The 14,945-nt window shown below is 65.2% G+C and overlaps 5 protein-coding genes across 5 annotated transcripts in view; 4 read left to right on the top strand and 1 right to left on the bottom strand.

The window, feature by feature from the left end:
• Positions 1–459: 459 nt before the first annotated feature.
• EMIHUDRAFT_232083 (hypothetical protein) lies at positions 460–774 on the top strand (the record flags this gene model as incomplete). Its single annotated transcript, XM_005783681.1, has 1 exon — positions 460–774. One exon carries the CDS (start codon positions 460–462, stop codon positions 772–774), a length of 315 nt encoding a protein of 104 aa, XP_005783738.1.
• A 535-nt stretch (positions 775–1,309) lies between these two features.
• EMIHUDRAFT_232082 (hypothetical protein) lies at positions 1,310–2,794 on the top strand (the record flags this gene model as incomplete). Its single annotated transcript, XM_005783680.1, has 3 exons — positions 1,310–1,527; positions 2,334–2,487; positions 2,744–2,794. The coding sequence occupies 3 exons, from the start codon at positions 1,310–1,312 to the stop codon at positions 2,792–2,794; spliced, it is 423 nt and encodes a 140-aa protein (XP_005783737.1).
• Positions 2,795–9,593: 6,799 nt separating this feature from the next.
• EMIHUDRAFT_232078 (hypothetical protein) lies at positions 9,594–10,556 on the top strand (the record flags this gene model as incomplete). Its single annotated transcript, XM_005783679.1, has 4 exons — positions 9,594–9,627; positions 9,700–9,727; positions 9,778–9,841; positions 9,915–10,556. The coding sequence occupies 4 exons, from the start codon at positions 9,594–9,596 to the stop codon at positions 10,554–10,556; spliced, it is 768 nt and encodes a 255-aa protein (XP_005783736.1).
• A 320-nt stretch (positions 10,557–10,876) lies between these two features.
• Positions 10,877–11,526, bottom strand: EMIHUDRAFT_232077 (hypothetical protein; the record flags this gene model as incomplete). Its single annotated transcript, XM_005783678.1, has 2 exons — positions 10,877–10,968; positions 11,142–11,526. The coding sequence occupies 2 exons, from the start codon at positions 11,524–11,526 to the stop codon at positions 10,877–10,879; spliced, it is 477 nt and encodes a 158-aa protein (XP_005783735.1).
• Positions 11,527–11,655: 129 nt separating this feature from the next.
• The window catches only part of EMIHUDRAFT_232076 (hypothetical protein), a gene marked incomplete at both ends in the record, with an annotated part of 3,558 nt that continues 268 nt past the window's right edge, over positions 11,656–14,945 (top strand). Inside the window, 9 exons of the mRNA XM_005783677.1 lie at positions 11,656–11,725; positions 11,796–11,965; positions 12,068–12,358; positions 12,464–12,702; positions 12,839–12,970; positions 13,196–13,358; positions 13,466–13,525; positions 13,715–13,897; positions 14,528–14,601. Of these exons, the coding sequence (XP_005783734.1) occupies positions 11,656–11,725; positions 11,796–11,965; positions 12,068–12,358; positions 12,464–12,702; positions 12,839–12,970; positions 13,196–13,358; positions 13,466–13,525; positions 13,715–13,897; positions 14,528–14,601 (1,382 nt within the window). The remainder of the gene's footprint in view (positions 11,726–11,795; positions 11,966–12,067; positions 12,359–12,463; positions 12,703–12,838; positions 12,971–13,195; positions 13,359–13,465; positions 13,526–13,714; positions 13,898–14,527; positions 14,602–14,945) is intronic.

Here is a 14,945-nt window from a genome sequence, read left to right as displayed (position 1 = left end):
CGCACCGCCGCCCTCACCGCCGCCACCGAGCCCGCCCCCGTCCGCACCACCGCCGTCGCCGCCCCTAAATGGGGTAATGGATGAACCAAGCATCCCCGATGGCCGGGGGGGTGTCCCATAGCCCCGGGGTGGCCGGGGGCACGCAGGGGGCGCCGCTACGGGCCGCTGCGGCGCCCATCCTATTTCGAAGAATGCCATCCTGGAATATAGGGTCTAGGTCTGAGACCGGCTGGGACCCGGACGCCAGCACACACGGCTAGATTTCATGGCGGGCCGCCTAGGCCCTGGGGTCGGAGGTAGAGTCGGTGGTGGTGCCGCGCGCGGCGCGGGCTTCGCTGTCGGGGTTTAGGGCGGGGAAGGGGGTATTGTCGGGAAGGGCGGCCGCGCGGCAGGGGGGGGGCGGGAGGCTCTTGGCTGCGGCGCTCCGGCGCAAGCCGACGCTCGGGAAGTGGCGCCACTATGCCTGTCGCCGAGGCGGACGCGACCGTGGCGCGCGCCATCGGCGGGCTCATCCAGCTTTGCCTCGAGACGGGCATCGACGACTCGCACGGCGCCGGCCACGCTGCCGCGGTCCTTCATCACGCTGAAGCTGCGGTGGCAGCGGCGGCTCTGCCGCTTTCGGAGGCTCGAGCGCTGGCGGTCCGCCTAGCGGCTCTGCTGCACGACGCAGACGACAAGAAGTACTTCCCAAAGACGTGCCGGACCTACGCCAACGCGAGGCAGATCATGAGCGACGCCGGCGCGAGCACATCCGAGACGCGTCCAGTGCACTGACGGCCGGCCACACGCCCAAGAGCGCTGACGCCTCACCCACCACCGCCCGTCCACCACCCGTCCACAACCGGCTCACCACCCGTTCACCACTCGTCCACGGCCACCCACGGCATCCACAGCTCTCCCTCGGCGCCGCCGCACCCACCACAACCTCCCGTCCACAACCCCCCGTCCACAACCACCACCCGTTCACCACCAGTCCGCCAAGCGTCCGCCACCCGTCCGCCACCCGTCCACCCGTCCCGCGGCCCATCCACGGCATAGCACAGCTCCCCATCGGCGCCGCCTCACGGCCTCAGCGAATCAAACACGGAGCCCTCCAGAACCGTCGGTCCCCCCGACCACCTCCCAGCGACCTCCTCTCCTCACCTTGAGGTCTGCCTTGCACAACCCCTTGCGCTCTCTTCCCACCGACGCTCTCACGGCAGACTGGCCCGTGGAGGGTCCACGGGGCCGGCTGCAGTGTACAGCGGAGAGGAGTGCCTTGTGCAGGGGGGGGGGGGGGGGTAAGGCCTTGCAACTCGAGCCGTTGCTGATGAGCCACTCAGGCGCGGCGCCAGCGGTGGTCGAAGACGCCCTGCGCATGATCTCGCTCGTCAGCTGCTCGGCCAACGGCAACGCCGCGCCGCCGGAGGCGCGCACGCCGGCCGAGCTGTTCTGGCCGAGGCAGACGAGGTCCTTCCTCGTGCATTCACTATTAATGTTGAGTGTGAGTCAACAGGCGCGCACGTCGCCCGAGCTGCTCTGGCCGAGGTGGGCCGATCGACTGGAGGCGAGCGATCCGCCGGGAGAGATGGCCGGGAGATATGGCCGTGACACATGGCCGGAAACGCCGGGAGATATGGCCGAGAGATAGCCGAGAGATAGCCGACAGATGACCGAGAGATGACCGAGAGATGGCCGAGAGATGGCCGGGAGATGGCCGAGAGATGCAAGAGAGTTCGCTGAGCCACGTCCGAGGCACTAGGAGGCGCTGCGGCGACGTCGGCCCTGATTAGTCATCCGAAATGGGTCACTCATCCGCTCTCGCATGTATGTATTCGCCCAAAATTGGACACTGTCAGGCGAGCGGCGAGGTCGGGGTCGTCCGATGCTACCAGTCCTAGAGGCTGAACGGCACTTCGTACGCATCCTTGCACTCCAATTGGCGCTCAGAGGACACGCACTCAACCATCTTTGCACTCCAACTCCAGCTAGAGAGGACTCCCAGTACTCACGGTATTCGTAGCCCGTGTATTGGGAACAGACATCACGACACCGCACTCACGCACCCCCCCTCCCCCCGCCCCCCCCCCCCCCTCTTGTGCAGCCTCCGGGGGCCTTCAACTCTCCGAAATCGCACGACACTCTCACACAACCGCACACCCGTGGCCTTTCGCCCGCCGCGAACAGTCGAGAGGACAGGCACACTATAGACTCTGTTGGTGGCATGGGACCCTCTCCCGGGAGTGACCCCGCGCGAGTGACTAGCCGAGAGGAGAAGAAGCGCGCCCACGGCGCGAGAGGGTGTCACAGTCGAAGCGTCGGACACTCTGAACAAGCCACCCACGCGCCACCAGACAACGAGAACACCCGATGGCACCGACCGATCTTCATCCGCACTATGGACTCACCCTGACGCGTGGCATGCACGATGCAGGCTACCAGTACAATCGGCACGTCGGCGCGCCGCTCAGTGTCGACCAGACGCCCCGGCCGGCGACGCAGGAAGAGGTGCGGAGTATCTCCCTCGCATCTCCCTCAGCTCCCTTCATCTCCCGTGATCTGAATCTCCCTCGCATCTCCTTATATCCCCCGTGATCTGAATCTCCCTCGCGTCTCCCTTCATCTCCCGTGATCCCTGCATCTCCCGTGATCTCCCGTGATCTTTATCGCCCTCGCATCTCCCTTCCTCTCCCGTGATCTCGTGGAGTCTCTCCTCGCATCTCCCTAGTAGTCAGCTTCGGCCGCCTGTCCTTTCTTGATTTAGGTGTGGAGGCACGCGACAGAGGAGCGTTTCGAGGAATACCAGGCTCTTTGATCCAGCCCTCCCCCAAACGCGCGGGGGCTTTGCCGTGTAGACGTGGAGTCGCGAGGGACTAGCCCGGCCCTTGCCCCACCAACACCTCGCGTGTGTGTGTGTGTGTGCGTGTGTGTGTGTGTGTGTGTGTGTGTGTGCGTGCGTGCGTGCGTGCGTGCGTGCGTGCGTGCGTGCGTGCGTGCGTGCGTGTGTGTGTGTCCTTCCCTCACCTTCCTCACAACCTCCCTCACATTCTCTCACTTTCCCTCACCTGCCATCACCTTCCCTCACACTCCCCCGCCTACCAGGCCAGCGGCGGCGGCTCGGCCTCCATGGTCGACCACTACTACGATAAGCTAAGCAAAAAAGAAACACCTAAGCAGGTGTTTCTTTTTTTGCTTAGGTCGACCACTACTACGATAAGCTGCTGCACGTCGCGCGACCGCCGCCGCGGCTCGCGCGCCGAGATCTCCCCATCTCTCCCCCATCTCTCTCCCCGTCTCTCGCCGCCTCTCGCCGCCGCACGCCTAGATCTCCCCCCCATCTCCCCATCTCTCTCCCCGTCTCTCGCCGCCTCTCGCCGCCGCACGCCTAGATCTCCCCCCCATCTCCCCATCTCTCTCCCCGTCTCTCGCCGCCTCTCGCCGCCGCACGCCTAGATCTCCCCCCCATCTCCCCATCTCTCTCCCCGTCTCTATCCCTTCTGCAGGCTCGTGCAGAACCGGTACCTTGAGGCGGAGGCGGAGGCGCGGGTGGCGCCGCTTGTCGAGGTGTGCCGCATAAAGGAAGGCTCTCTCTGTCTCTCTCTCTCTCTCTCTCTCTCTCTCTCTCTCGCTCTCGCTCTCGCTCTTTCTCTCTCTCTCTCTCTCTCTCTCTCTCTCTCTCTCACTCTCGCTCTCGCTCTCTCTCTCTCTCTCTCTCTCTCTCTCGCTCTCCCTCTCGCTCTCCCTCTCTCTCTCTCTCTCTCTCTCTCTCTCTCTCTCTCTCTCTCTCTCTCTCTCTCTCTCTCTCTCTCGCTCTCTCCACACACACACACACACACACACACACACACACACACACACGCACGCACGCACGCACACACACAACGTGGGGCTCCTGCCCGTGTCTGGGTGAGGAGTTGCGAGGGACGCCCCCCTTGCCCCACCGCTGGCCGTTGTGTGTGGAGAAGTGTACCTCACCTTCCCTTCCCTTCCCTTCCCTAGGTGTGCCTCGCCTTTGGTGAGGCGGGCGAGGTACCTCTCGGCCTCATCACCGAGATGGAGCGCCGCCTGGCCACGGCGTGAGCCGACCTCAGATGGCATCGACTGGATCTACCGCCCTTTCGACGACGCCACCTCCCCTTGCCCTCTTACTCTCCTTTTCGCCATCGGCGGGTGCCTCTTCTCGACGCGGTGACGGAATTTTACCCTTGAGGCAACACCAGCATGCTGACACTTGGTTTAAAGTCACACACAGGTACCGGGTCGACAGGTAGGGAGGCCGACGCAATTCGCGATGAGGAGGATCGATCGTCATTCGTCTCATTGTTGAAAAAAGAATTTAAAGTCCGTTGCAAGACTTTACAACGGAGAAAACAGGAGAAAACTTCCACAAAAACACAAAGGCAGACGCCCAAGGGTGGGCGACGGCTAGCACCACACAGACACTCCACACTTACCTTACCGTGGGGCTCCTGCCCGTGTCCGGGCGTGGAGATGCGAGGGTCGCCCCCCCTTGCCCCACCACTTTGTGTGTGTGGAGAAATCTACCTTACCTTGCCTTACCTTACCTTAAAATCCCTGTGTGGTGGGCGGTTGCGCCGAGGCGGCCGCAGCGGGGCTGGCGGCGGCGGGGGCGCGGCTGGCCGCTGGCACGGATGATCCGGGTACCCCAAGTTTCTCCGAGACCTCGCGAGCGGGCAGGTATTCACAGCTGGGCAGTGTGGGCTGGGCGGGGCAGGGCGGTGTGGGTTTCACACCCGGGGCAGGTAGGGGATCGGGCAGGGCAGTTGTGCGGCAGAGTGTGCGGGCAGGGCGCATACGGGTGTACGGCAGGGCAGGGCAGGGCAGGGCAGGGCAGTTTCGCCGTGAACGGGACGGACACCCGCTCCCACGCCGACTGCAGTCCCTCCCGGAGCTTGTCCTCGCCGAGGTACGGCGACCCGGGGGTAATCTCTGCCACTGCAGTCCCGCCCGACGGCGTGATCTCCACCTTCCACCCTTGCATTGCGTCGATCGGGGTCTTGGAGTACGTACCGGGGGCGCCAACGGCGAAGCCGCCGTGGGCCTGCCAGAAGGAGATTGCGTAGTCCTCACGCGGAATCAGGTCGACGATGGTGGTGGTGATGCCCTCCGAGAGGGTGTTGCCAACCTTCCCGGAGTTGCAGGTAGCTGCGACACCCCCGCTTCCCGGGGAGCACCGCATGCCTGACATGTACCCGACGTTCCATTTCTCTCCGCCAGCGGTCGTTAAGGTTCGCTCTCCGCACACCGTCACCGGCCCGGAGGCTGGGTACCCTCTAGACAAGGGAGGAGGTCGGTGCGCCTTCGTTTCAATTTTAGAGTGCGACGCTGTATCATTCACTTTATGCCACCGTCGCACAACTGCATTGGGTCTCGAGAGTTCGAATCCCGCAGTTCGACTCGCAAAAAACCCAGACGGGCGTTGTCACTGGTTCGAAACCCACCTTAGCGTTCACCTGCTATCCGCCGGTACCCAAACCGGATGCATCTCCGCACGACCCAGGAATGCAGTTTTGCGACGGTGTATCATTCAGATTCACTTTATGCCACCGTTGCATATCCGGATAAAGTATGCAACGACGGTGGCATCGAAAGTCGTGAATGACACCGTCGCATAGAGAATTCTTTTTGAGAGATTTTTTGCCTACAAGTTCAATCAGAGACCCGCGACCGGAGCTGAGGTGGCAGCCGAGGTAGGTACGCCCTTCTCACAGCCCCGGCGCCCACGCCTCGATCTTCTTGGGCAGCAGCTGGTTCGACAGGTCCTCTCCGTGGCCTAGACAGCCGCGTTCGCCCCTACCCCAGCTCCAGGCGGCGCCGTCGGCAGTGAGGGCGAAGCTGTGGCCGCTTCCCGCCGACACAGCGACGACGCGCTGGCCCGCCAAGGCCTCGACCTTCTTGGGCAGCAGCTGGCGCTGCTCGTCGCCGTGGCCCAGCTTGCCATCCCTCCCACCGCCCCAGCTCCAGACGGCGCCATCGGTGGTGATGGCGAGGTTGTGAGCCCCTCCAGCCGTCACAGCGACGACGCGCCGGCCAGCAAAGGCCTCGACCTTCTTCGGCAGCGGCCGGTCCTGCTGGTCGCCGTGGCCCAACCGGCCAGAGTATCCCCAGCCCCAGCTCCAGACGGCGCCATCGGCGGTGATGGCGAGGCTGTGGTACCCTCCAGCCGACACAGCGACGACGCACCGGCCAGCCAAGGCCTCGACCTTCTTCGGCAGCGGCCGGTCCTGCTGGTCGCCGTGGCCCAGCCTGCCAGAGTATCCCCAGCCCCAGCTCCAGACGCTGCCATCAACGGTGAGGGCGATGCTGTGCACGCCTCCAGCCGACACAGCGACGACGCGCTGGCCTGCAAAGGCCTCGACCTTCGCCGGCAGCAGCTGGTTCTGCTCGTCGCCGTGGCCCAGCGCGCCCACGCCTCCATCGCCCCAGCTCCAGACGGCACCGCCGGCGGTGAGGGCGACGCTGTGGCCATTTCCAGCTGACACGCTCACGGCGCGCTCGTCACCCAGCGTCGACGGGAGGCGGGTCGGCGTGTTGAGCTGCGTCACGCCCTCGCCGTGGCCAAGCAGCCCGGGGATTGGATTGTAGTCCGGCGAAGAGCCGCACGACGACAGCCGCCCCTCGCCGTCGATGAAAAGGCTGTGCGATATGCCTGCTGCCGCCCTCGCCGGCGGGTTGGACTCGCGCAGCAGCGCCGAATAGCACAGCCACCGCACGGCGCAGTTCTCGTCTTCGGGCTGCGCCGGCAGCTCGTAGCCGCGCTCTTGCGCCCACAAGCGGATGCCTTGCTTCGCGAGTGAGGCGTGAAAGAGCAGCGAGACGGCCGCGACGCGAGCGATGTCGACGGGGCTGTCGCAGCGAGAGAGGACGCGCTCGAGGAGCTCCCTGGGGAGGTCGAGGAGCCGGGCGGGCGGCGGCGCGTCTGGCGAGGGCGCGGCGGCGGCGGCGGTGGCGAGGCGGCGCGAGCGGCGGCGCGGCGGGGGTGGACATCGCGCGAAGAAGAATTCTTAAGATACAAGCCTCTCTCACAGCGCGAAGAAGAAATTGTTTTGCGGAAATCTCCTCGCGATCTGGGGGTCCCCTGACACTCAGAATGAACCCACCCAGTGTCAACCATGATGAAACCAAATTAAAACCGATTGAGGACCCAATTTGTCAAATTGGTGACCAACATTGCATGACCACTCGTGAGAGATAAAACTTCTGATGCCATGCGTGACCTAGTAGTGTCCCCAGCTATGGGCGTGTCCACGTTGGAGCCAGGTGTGGTGTGGGCGCGAGAATAGCTCCGCCGTTCATGGAGGCAACCGATGCGAGTCGACTGGTGTGTGTCGTCGTGGTTTCGTATCAAGGATTCTCTCTCTCTCTCGATGGCGCCGATGATGACCTCCGGAATGCCCTCGCAATCGCCTCGGATTGGGTCCACCGGGGACACTCTCGGGTCCTCTCCGTGGCATCACGAACTTTTGCCGTCATTACCCGAGGATCTTTTTCTTGTTGCAGTTTGGCTCTTTCTTGTTTAAATTCTTTTCCTAGTGTCGGCCGCCGCACGCGTTGCGAATGCTCAAGCTTTTGATCGAAGTCCCCTCCTTCTCCGACGAGGGCGGGCACACGCGCTACAAGGTGGCCACCGCCGCCGCCACCGAGGGAGCTGCGCCGACCGTCGCCTTTCGCCGCTTCTCCGAGTTTGAGAAGCTGCACGCTGCGCTCGGCATCGCGGTGCCTCTCCCGCCAAGCCGCCACCTCACCGCGTCGCCCAACTGCACCGCAACGCCTCGCCACGCAACACCGCCGCGCCGCAAGCGCGACAGACCACCGCCTCACCACCTTTGCACGACATCGCCGTCCTCCGCGCAGGTGCCCTTCCCGGTGGCAAAGACGTACGGCATCAAGGGCGCGAGCGACGCGACCAAGCGGGAGCGGCGGCACAAGCTGCAGGAGTACCTGCGCCAGACCGCCGCAGCCTTCCCTGCCGACAACCCGCCGCAGGCCCTCCTCACCTTTCTGGGCTTCAAGCAGCCGACTGGAGCCGCGCGCCGCGCGTCAACCGGCGGCGCGGCGGCCGCAGCGGCGAGTGAGGAGGAGTGTCCCAGAAGCTGAATGCGTAGTCTTGTATTGCAAGTAGCGCTCAAGAGGACACGTGGTCGGCCGTATTCGACCGGACTCCACCGGAGCTCCCTCTACTCGTACCCCTCGTGTCCACGCGGTGCTCGGAATACCTTGCACGCTCTCGCACTCCCGCGCTGACCCCGGCGTGTTCATGTCGCAGCAGGAGTGCACCGAGCGGCGCGACTCGGATGGGTACATCCTCAGCGGCGCCGGCCTCGCTCAGTTTGCCGCTGCGGTGCCGACGGAGCCGCACGAGGCCCTCCGGACGTATTCATTTCCACACACACACACACACACACACACACACACACACACACACACACACGCGCGCGCGCACACACACACACACACACACACACACACACACACACACACACACAGCATCTCTCGCAGTTTTTGGCGGGGTTTGCAGGCGAGACCCGAGACTTTTTGCAACTATAGTCCACATAGCCTCTACTAGCCCTGCCCTAGCGAAAATTTTTCACAATATCGCAACCGCGATACCGCGCGATATTTGGCGATAAAATGCGATAAATGGCGATGTTGTGCGATGCTCGCGATCACGCGAGCCCTTCACAGCACGCCTCAGCGACGCGCGTGAAGCGTTACACGTGTCACAGTCCTGGGCGCCGAAAGTGCGAGAGAGGTGCGGGTGGGCGGCGGGAAAGCGCTTAGGGTACCCCTAGGGTTCTGAGGGCCGGATTGTTTTAAGACCTTTTAAGAAATGAGGAGGTTTGGGGGCTCAAATTGTCATTTAAGAGATTGCAGGCACGGGGGGTCTATGATGTATCTTATTCGGACCCCCCCCTTCGCGCTTCTCGTTTTTCGTGCCAAACCAGCGCGATCTCGGCGGGGCGTCAGCGCCTCTCGGAGGGGCATCATGCGCTCCCGGGGCCGCCCGACGGCGCGGGCCTCTTGCCGATGGACCCAGCCGAGGTGCCCGACCAGTCGGAGTGGCGCTGACGCGCCGCGCGCGACCACCAGCCAGCTTTTCAGCGGGGCCGAGCACGGTGCGTCGAGAAAGTCGACACTCAAAGTAGCTGTCGAGTTTTTTAGGCGGACATGGCATATCGCTCTCGGGCCCACAGACATACCTTGAAGGGGTGATGACGGCCGCGCCATGGGAGGACATGAGCCGACCTGTGCCGCCGGCCTGCGCCTGCCCGAGCGCGTGCGCAGCGCGTGCGCCCATTGGTCTCTACATGTATCATCCTGCGGATGCGGTGGAGCCTACCTAGGGTGGAGCTGGCCAGCATTCGGACGCACTGGGTGGCCGGAGCGCCTCTCGCGTTTGCGCTCTGCCTAAAGCGCATGCAAGCACTACTTCCGCCCTCCTCACGAGCTGGAGGCAGAGAGAGAGAGAGAGAGATTTTCAATACCAAATGAGTGATACTGATTGTTTGGAGGCACGGTGTCCAGTGAGTGAGTGAGTGACGCTGCCGCGCGCGGAGACGCGGACACTGCGGCGGCCTTCGCAGCGCAGCGTCATGGAGCTAGCAGCCTCTATCGACGCCGCGCCAGGTCGCCGCGGAAGCAGCTCAGGACCCCGCGCGCTCGAGCCCGCACGCGCGCAAGCCGTCGAGAGCGGGGCAGGGGCGCAAAAATTCTTTCTCCGTGCCCAGTGTTGTGCGAGGGAGCTTTGTTGTAAAATTCTTTCTCCGCCTGTGTTAGTGCCAGTGCGCGCCAGTACTTCGACCTGGTCGGCGGCACGACGGGCAGGCCCCCCGACGTCGAGGTGGAGCCGTGGGACGAGCCCGATGAGGGCGAGAAGCTGCGCGCCTCCCGCGGCCGCCGGAGCCGGCTGAGAGGAAGGCGCTCTCGCGTTTCCGGCCGCATACTCTCTCGTCCCGGCCGAGCAGCTGCTGCCCCTCGCCGAGTTCACGTCCAAGCACGAGTTCCTACACCAGGCGCAGCGGCGCTTCACGACGGTGGTCCACAACAGGAACTGGCGCGACCTCGCAGAGGAGCTCGCCGCGGAGGGCTCCGCGGGATCGCGGTCTGCTCCTCGCGGCAAGAAGGGCAAGGCGCAGGCCAAGGGCAGGGAGCGGGCGAAGCACGCGGCCTGGCGGGAGGCGGTCCGCTTCGTGGCGGCGAGCCAAGACGGCGCCGGCGCCTTCCTCAACGCCATCCCAATGCGGGATGACATGCGAATGGAGACTTGGGCGATGCGGATCTCGGTACAGCGCCGCCTGGGCCTTCCCCTCGACGCGGCCTGCCAGGCCGCGGCGCCCTCGACACGCATCGCGATCGAGGTGGACGGCCCCTTTCACTTCCTCCTGCCCGACGGCCGGGGCGTGCGCAGACCCAACGGGCCGACGCTGCTCAAGCGGCGCCTCCTCGCGGCGGCCGGCTGGCGGGTGATCAGCGTTCCATTCTTCGAGTGGGACGCCTTGCCGACGGCCAGCGAGCGACAAACCTACCTGGAGAGGGCGGTCGCCCTGTCGGAGTAAGCTACGGTCCAGTATACAGCGGGGAAGGAAAGTAAAATGTGCAGCGCTCTACTTGGAGGAGCCCTCGATCTTGGGAATGAGAGTACACACTGTCGCGCCCTTTTGCTTGATGTGAGCAAACCAAACGGTGAAAACGAAAAGTAGCCTCTGTACGTCGTAGAGCCGTACACACATCTTGGCTCTCACAGGGCCTGCAAGAACAGAGATGCTCGCGCGCCCGTGTACCGTATAAGCCCCGTAGCCGTATCACGTAGCACACACCCAGAAGGACGTCCCAACGGCCGAGGAACAGGAGGGGTCCGGGGAGCCTCCCCGACAGCTCACTGCGGCTTTGCCTTCGCCCACGCCTTCTCGCTCGGCTTGCCCTCGCCGTAAAACTCGACGAACTCGGCGCAAGTGTAGAGAGCTGGCCCTCGCGCCGCTCCGCATCGGCGTCAACCGGGCCGTCGCCGGGCTCGCCGCCGTCGTGACCTCGGGGGTCGGCGGGGGCGCGGCGCATGGTGCCGCTCGCAGCAGCGAGGGCAGGCTGGGGCCTGGTGAGAGTCGGACGATGCAGCGGCCTCCGGCTGCTTTTGGTGAGCGTACTGGCGATGTCTCGCACAGCGCTGTCGGCGGGGGTGGTAAGGTCGACGTCGATGCGTGCATGTAGGCAAGAGGGGCAGAAGCGCGATGAGGACTGATCCTCTGGGTTGGCGGTCGTGGCAGGGGCGCCAGGGAGAGCCGCCCCGGGAGGCCTGCCTGGAGGCCTGCAAGAGGCGAGCTTGAGAGCAGCAGAGGCGGTGGCCACGCCGCTCGCAGCCGAGAGCTGCTGGAGGCAGGCGCCAGCAGGCGGTGCCAAGTCGTTGGAGGGAGGGGGGAGGAAAGGGTGGGCTGGCGGCGGCGCAGTTGGGAGGGCGGCGGAGGCGAGCGGGTGCAGCAGGAGCAGCACCGTGAGGAACTTTCTCGGAAAGGGCACTCCGGACGGGGCCATGGCGGGCGGGCCGTGGCGGGCGGGCCTGGAGGGAGGTGTCACACCCAAGCAGCCAGGTGGGTTGCGAGGGTGCATGCTCCGCCGCGCGCCTCGGGCGCGCGGCGCAGCGGCAGATCTGCCTGTTCCATCATGGAAAGCAGCGTCGCTGTTTGGCACAATGGAAAGAGCAGTTGGTCCGTCGTCGGCCGTGCCGGCGACCGTGGCCGGCGCAGTGGCGCCGGAGCGTGGACCGGGTGGCGCAGTCGCGCCAGCCGAGCCCTGGCCCGCAGGCTGGGGCTCGGGCTGCCAGTCAGCGGTGCTGGTGGCAAAAGCGCTGCTTGGCACAAAGCAGCCCGCGCAAGCGAGCAAACTTCGTACCACTTGGACAGACGGGTCGGGCGGGTCCATGTCCTCCATGCTGCGGCGTCGGGTGGGCTTTAGCGCGATCCTCTGGGCGCAGGTACGTCGACGGCTCGCTGGCGAGTGGACAAGGGCGGAACTCGTGCAGCCACAACTTCTGGGCCCAGGCTGCGGCTGGCCGCTGCCTCCCCGGCGCGGCCAGATAACCGTCGATTCGGCAGACGCAGGCCAGACGATGTCGAACAGCGGCTTCTCGCCGCTGGTTTGCCTCGGCACCGCCGCCACGGGGCTGCTGCTCCTCGCCTATCAGCTCCAGCCGGCGCCGGCGCCGCAGGTGCAGCGTGCTCCCGCAGCCCTCGGCGCGACAGCCAAGGCACGGCCATCCAGCATGCAGTCAGCAGCGACCGCCTTGCCGGTCGGGTCTCCGCCGCCGATTGGCGCCGCCGGGCTCTCCGCCTCGTACCGCGACCACCTCAGCGACTCCGCGCTCGCAGTGCTCAATCGCGAGCGGGCAAAGGCGGCCGGGCCGCGGCACGCGGCCGCCTTCCGCGTGTACGTGCCCTCTGTGCCGGGCGACCGCGTCGGCGGCGACCTCGAGGAGCCCGACACACTGGCTCGCGCCGTCGCGGCGTCTGCCGCCGACGGCGAGGTGATGCTGCTGTGCGTGGGCGGGTCGGGCGCGATGCGGACGGGGCTCAACCTTGTGCTCAACTTCCGTGCGATGGGCCTCTACCACATGCTCGTCCTCGCCCTCGAACGCGACGTCTGCACCTCCCTCTGGGACGCCCTCCCCTCGCTGGCCTGCGTGTGGTGGCCGCGCCGGCTCGAGGCGCCCAGGTGTCGCGCCTCGTGCAGGCGGTAAAGGAGCTGTGGACGGCGTCTCTTCACGGCGGTGGTGTGAACAGGTGTCGCGCCTCGTGCAGGCGGTAAAGGAGCTGTGGACGGCGTCTCTTCACGGCGGTGGTGTGAACAGGCCGGCGTCGCTCTACAACACAATGTTCAACAAGGTTGCGCTCGCCTTCTTCGAGGCTCGCAAGGTGCTGCTCGAGCGGCTCGTGGTGAAGCACCGCCTCAACGTCCTCCATCTCGACGCGGACACGATCTGGTTCGACGCTTCCTAGACACTTCCTAGACACTCCTCCTCCCGCAGGCTCTCTCACCTCCGCTCCCTCACCTCAGCTCCCCAACCTCGCCCGCCGGCCACGCACCGCCGGCCGGCCGCCCTCTCGCTACCGCCCCGTCGGCACGGCCCGCCCCGCCCCCAACCCTTACCCCGTCCTCAAGACGGTCTACCGCGGTTCGTGCTCCAGTGATGAAGTCTTGTCCACAGGTTCGCCAACCCTTACCCCGTCCTCAAGACGGTCTACCGCGACCACGCCATCGTCGTTCAGGCCGACAACCCCTTCGCCAACGCCGGCCTCCTGTGGGCGCAGAGGGGGGCTAAGTACGAACGCCTAGCCGACTCGGAGCGTTCAACACGCGTTAGGCATTCTGTACGTGCAGAATGTGGCGCCCGGCGACAGCGCGGCGATCGAGCTCGCCTCCCCTACCCCCACGGTGCCCGAACCCATCCCCTACCCCCACGGCACCCGAACCCTAGGCGTGGGTGCTCGAGGAGCTCAACCGGCGCATCGACCGGTTCACCTATCGGCCAGAGTCCGTCAAGGAGCTCCCCTCCTCGGGCTGGTCGACGCCGCCGCATTTTGCGAATGCCGACGAGCAGGCCAGCCTGAGTCACTCTTGTTGTGATGAGTGTATGAGTCGTGCTTGAAGACTCTCACCCCATTCTTCTCCCTCTCTTCGCACTCTCATTCTCACCACTCGTCCCATTCCTACGCCGGCGAGGTAGGCCAACCTGAACGACATCATCGCGTCGTCTCTCAACGGCGCCCCCACGTTTGCGGCCGGCGTCGAGTTCTACGAGGCCCGCTTCAAGAAAGACAAGGGGTCGCAGGAGGCGGCCAAGCGGATGCAGGACGGCCGATATCGACGCGCAAGCGCAGCCGCGCGGCAATACTACCCTACCAACCCGGTACCCGAACCCATGCAGGACGGCCGATGGACGCGCAAGCAGCAGCAGGGCGATGTCGCGCCGGCGCGCCAGCGGCTCGTCCCTTTAGAAGCGGAATCTCTCCCCATCTCTCCCCATACCTCACCGTCTCTCCCCATCTCTCCCCATCTCTCCCCATCTCTCCCCGTAGTCTGCACAGTCCCGCCTTCCCGCCCCCGGACGTCGGTGTGTTCCGCACGCAGGCGCGTCTCGCTCACGCCAGACCACATCTCCCCATATCTCCCCATATCTCGCAGGCTCGTCTCGCTCAAGCCAGACCACATCTCCCCATATCTCCCCATATCTCGCAGGCTCGTCTCGCTCACGCCAGACCATATCTCCCCATATCTCCCCATATCTCGCAGGCTCGTCTCGGTCAAGCCAGACCATATCTCCCCATATCTCCCCATATCTCCCCATATCTCGCAGGCTCGTCTCGCTCAAGCCAGACCATAGCCTCGACAAGGTCGTCCACCTGTGCAAGATGGACTCGTGGGGCGCCGTCTCCGCCGCCCCGCTCCGCGTGCCCGGCAACGCCTCTGCGCCCGCCGCGTCGCTGCTGCAGCTGTGCGTGTCTCAAGGAAGTGATCGTCTGGTTCTTCTACTGCTTAGGCGCCCGCCGCGTCGCTGCTTCTCGCGCCCGAGTGGCTCTTCTCTCACTTTCCGTACGGCATCTTCTTCCCGGCGTACCGCGTCTGCCACGCCGCCTCGTGGGGGTGGGAGATAGGGGGAGATCGGGGGAGGTGGGTGGAGATAACGGGGGACAGGGGGAGGTCTGGGGGAAGGTGAGGGGGAGATCGGGGGAGGTATGGGGAGGCATGGGCAGGTGAGGATGGGGAGAGGCGGCGGTACCGGGAGGTACCGGGAGGTACCGGGAGATATGGGGAGATGTGGCCTCTCGTTGGCGGACAGAGGCCGTGCCCCTCTCATTGTCTCTTGCCGCTGCTGGGCGCGGTTCAACTGCCGCTTAGCTGCGCGCATATGGGCTTCGGCCAGCTGACCGGCCATCAGCAGCGCCATTGTTGCCGCC

This window comes from Emiliania huxleyi (assembly GCF_000372725.1).
Source record: "Emiliania huxleyi CCMP1516 chromosome Unknown EMIHUscaffold_178, whole genome shotgun sequence".
Classification (NCBI taxonomy): domain Eukaryota; phylum Haptophyta; order Isochrysidales; family Noelaerhabdaceae; genus Emiliania; species Emiliania huxleyi.
The sequence above is the reverse complement of the archived record's forward strand: the minus strand, read 5'-3'. Positions and strand labels throughout refer to the sequence as shown.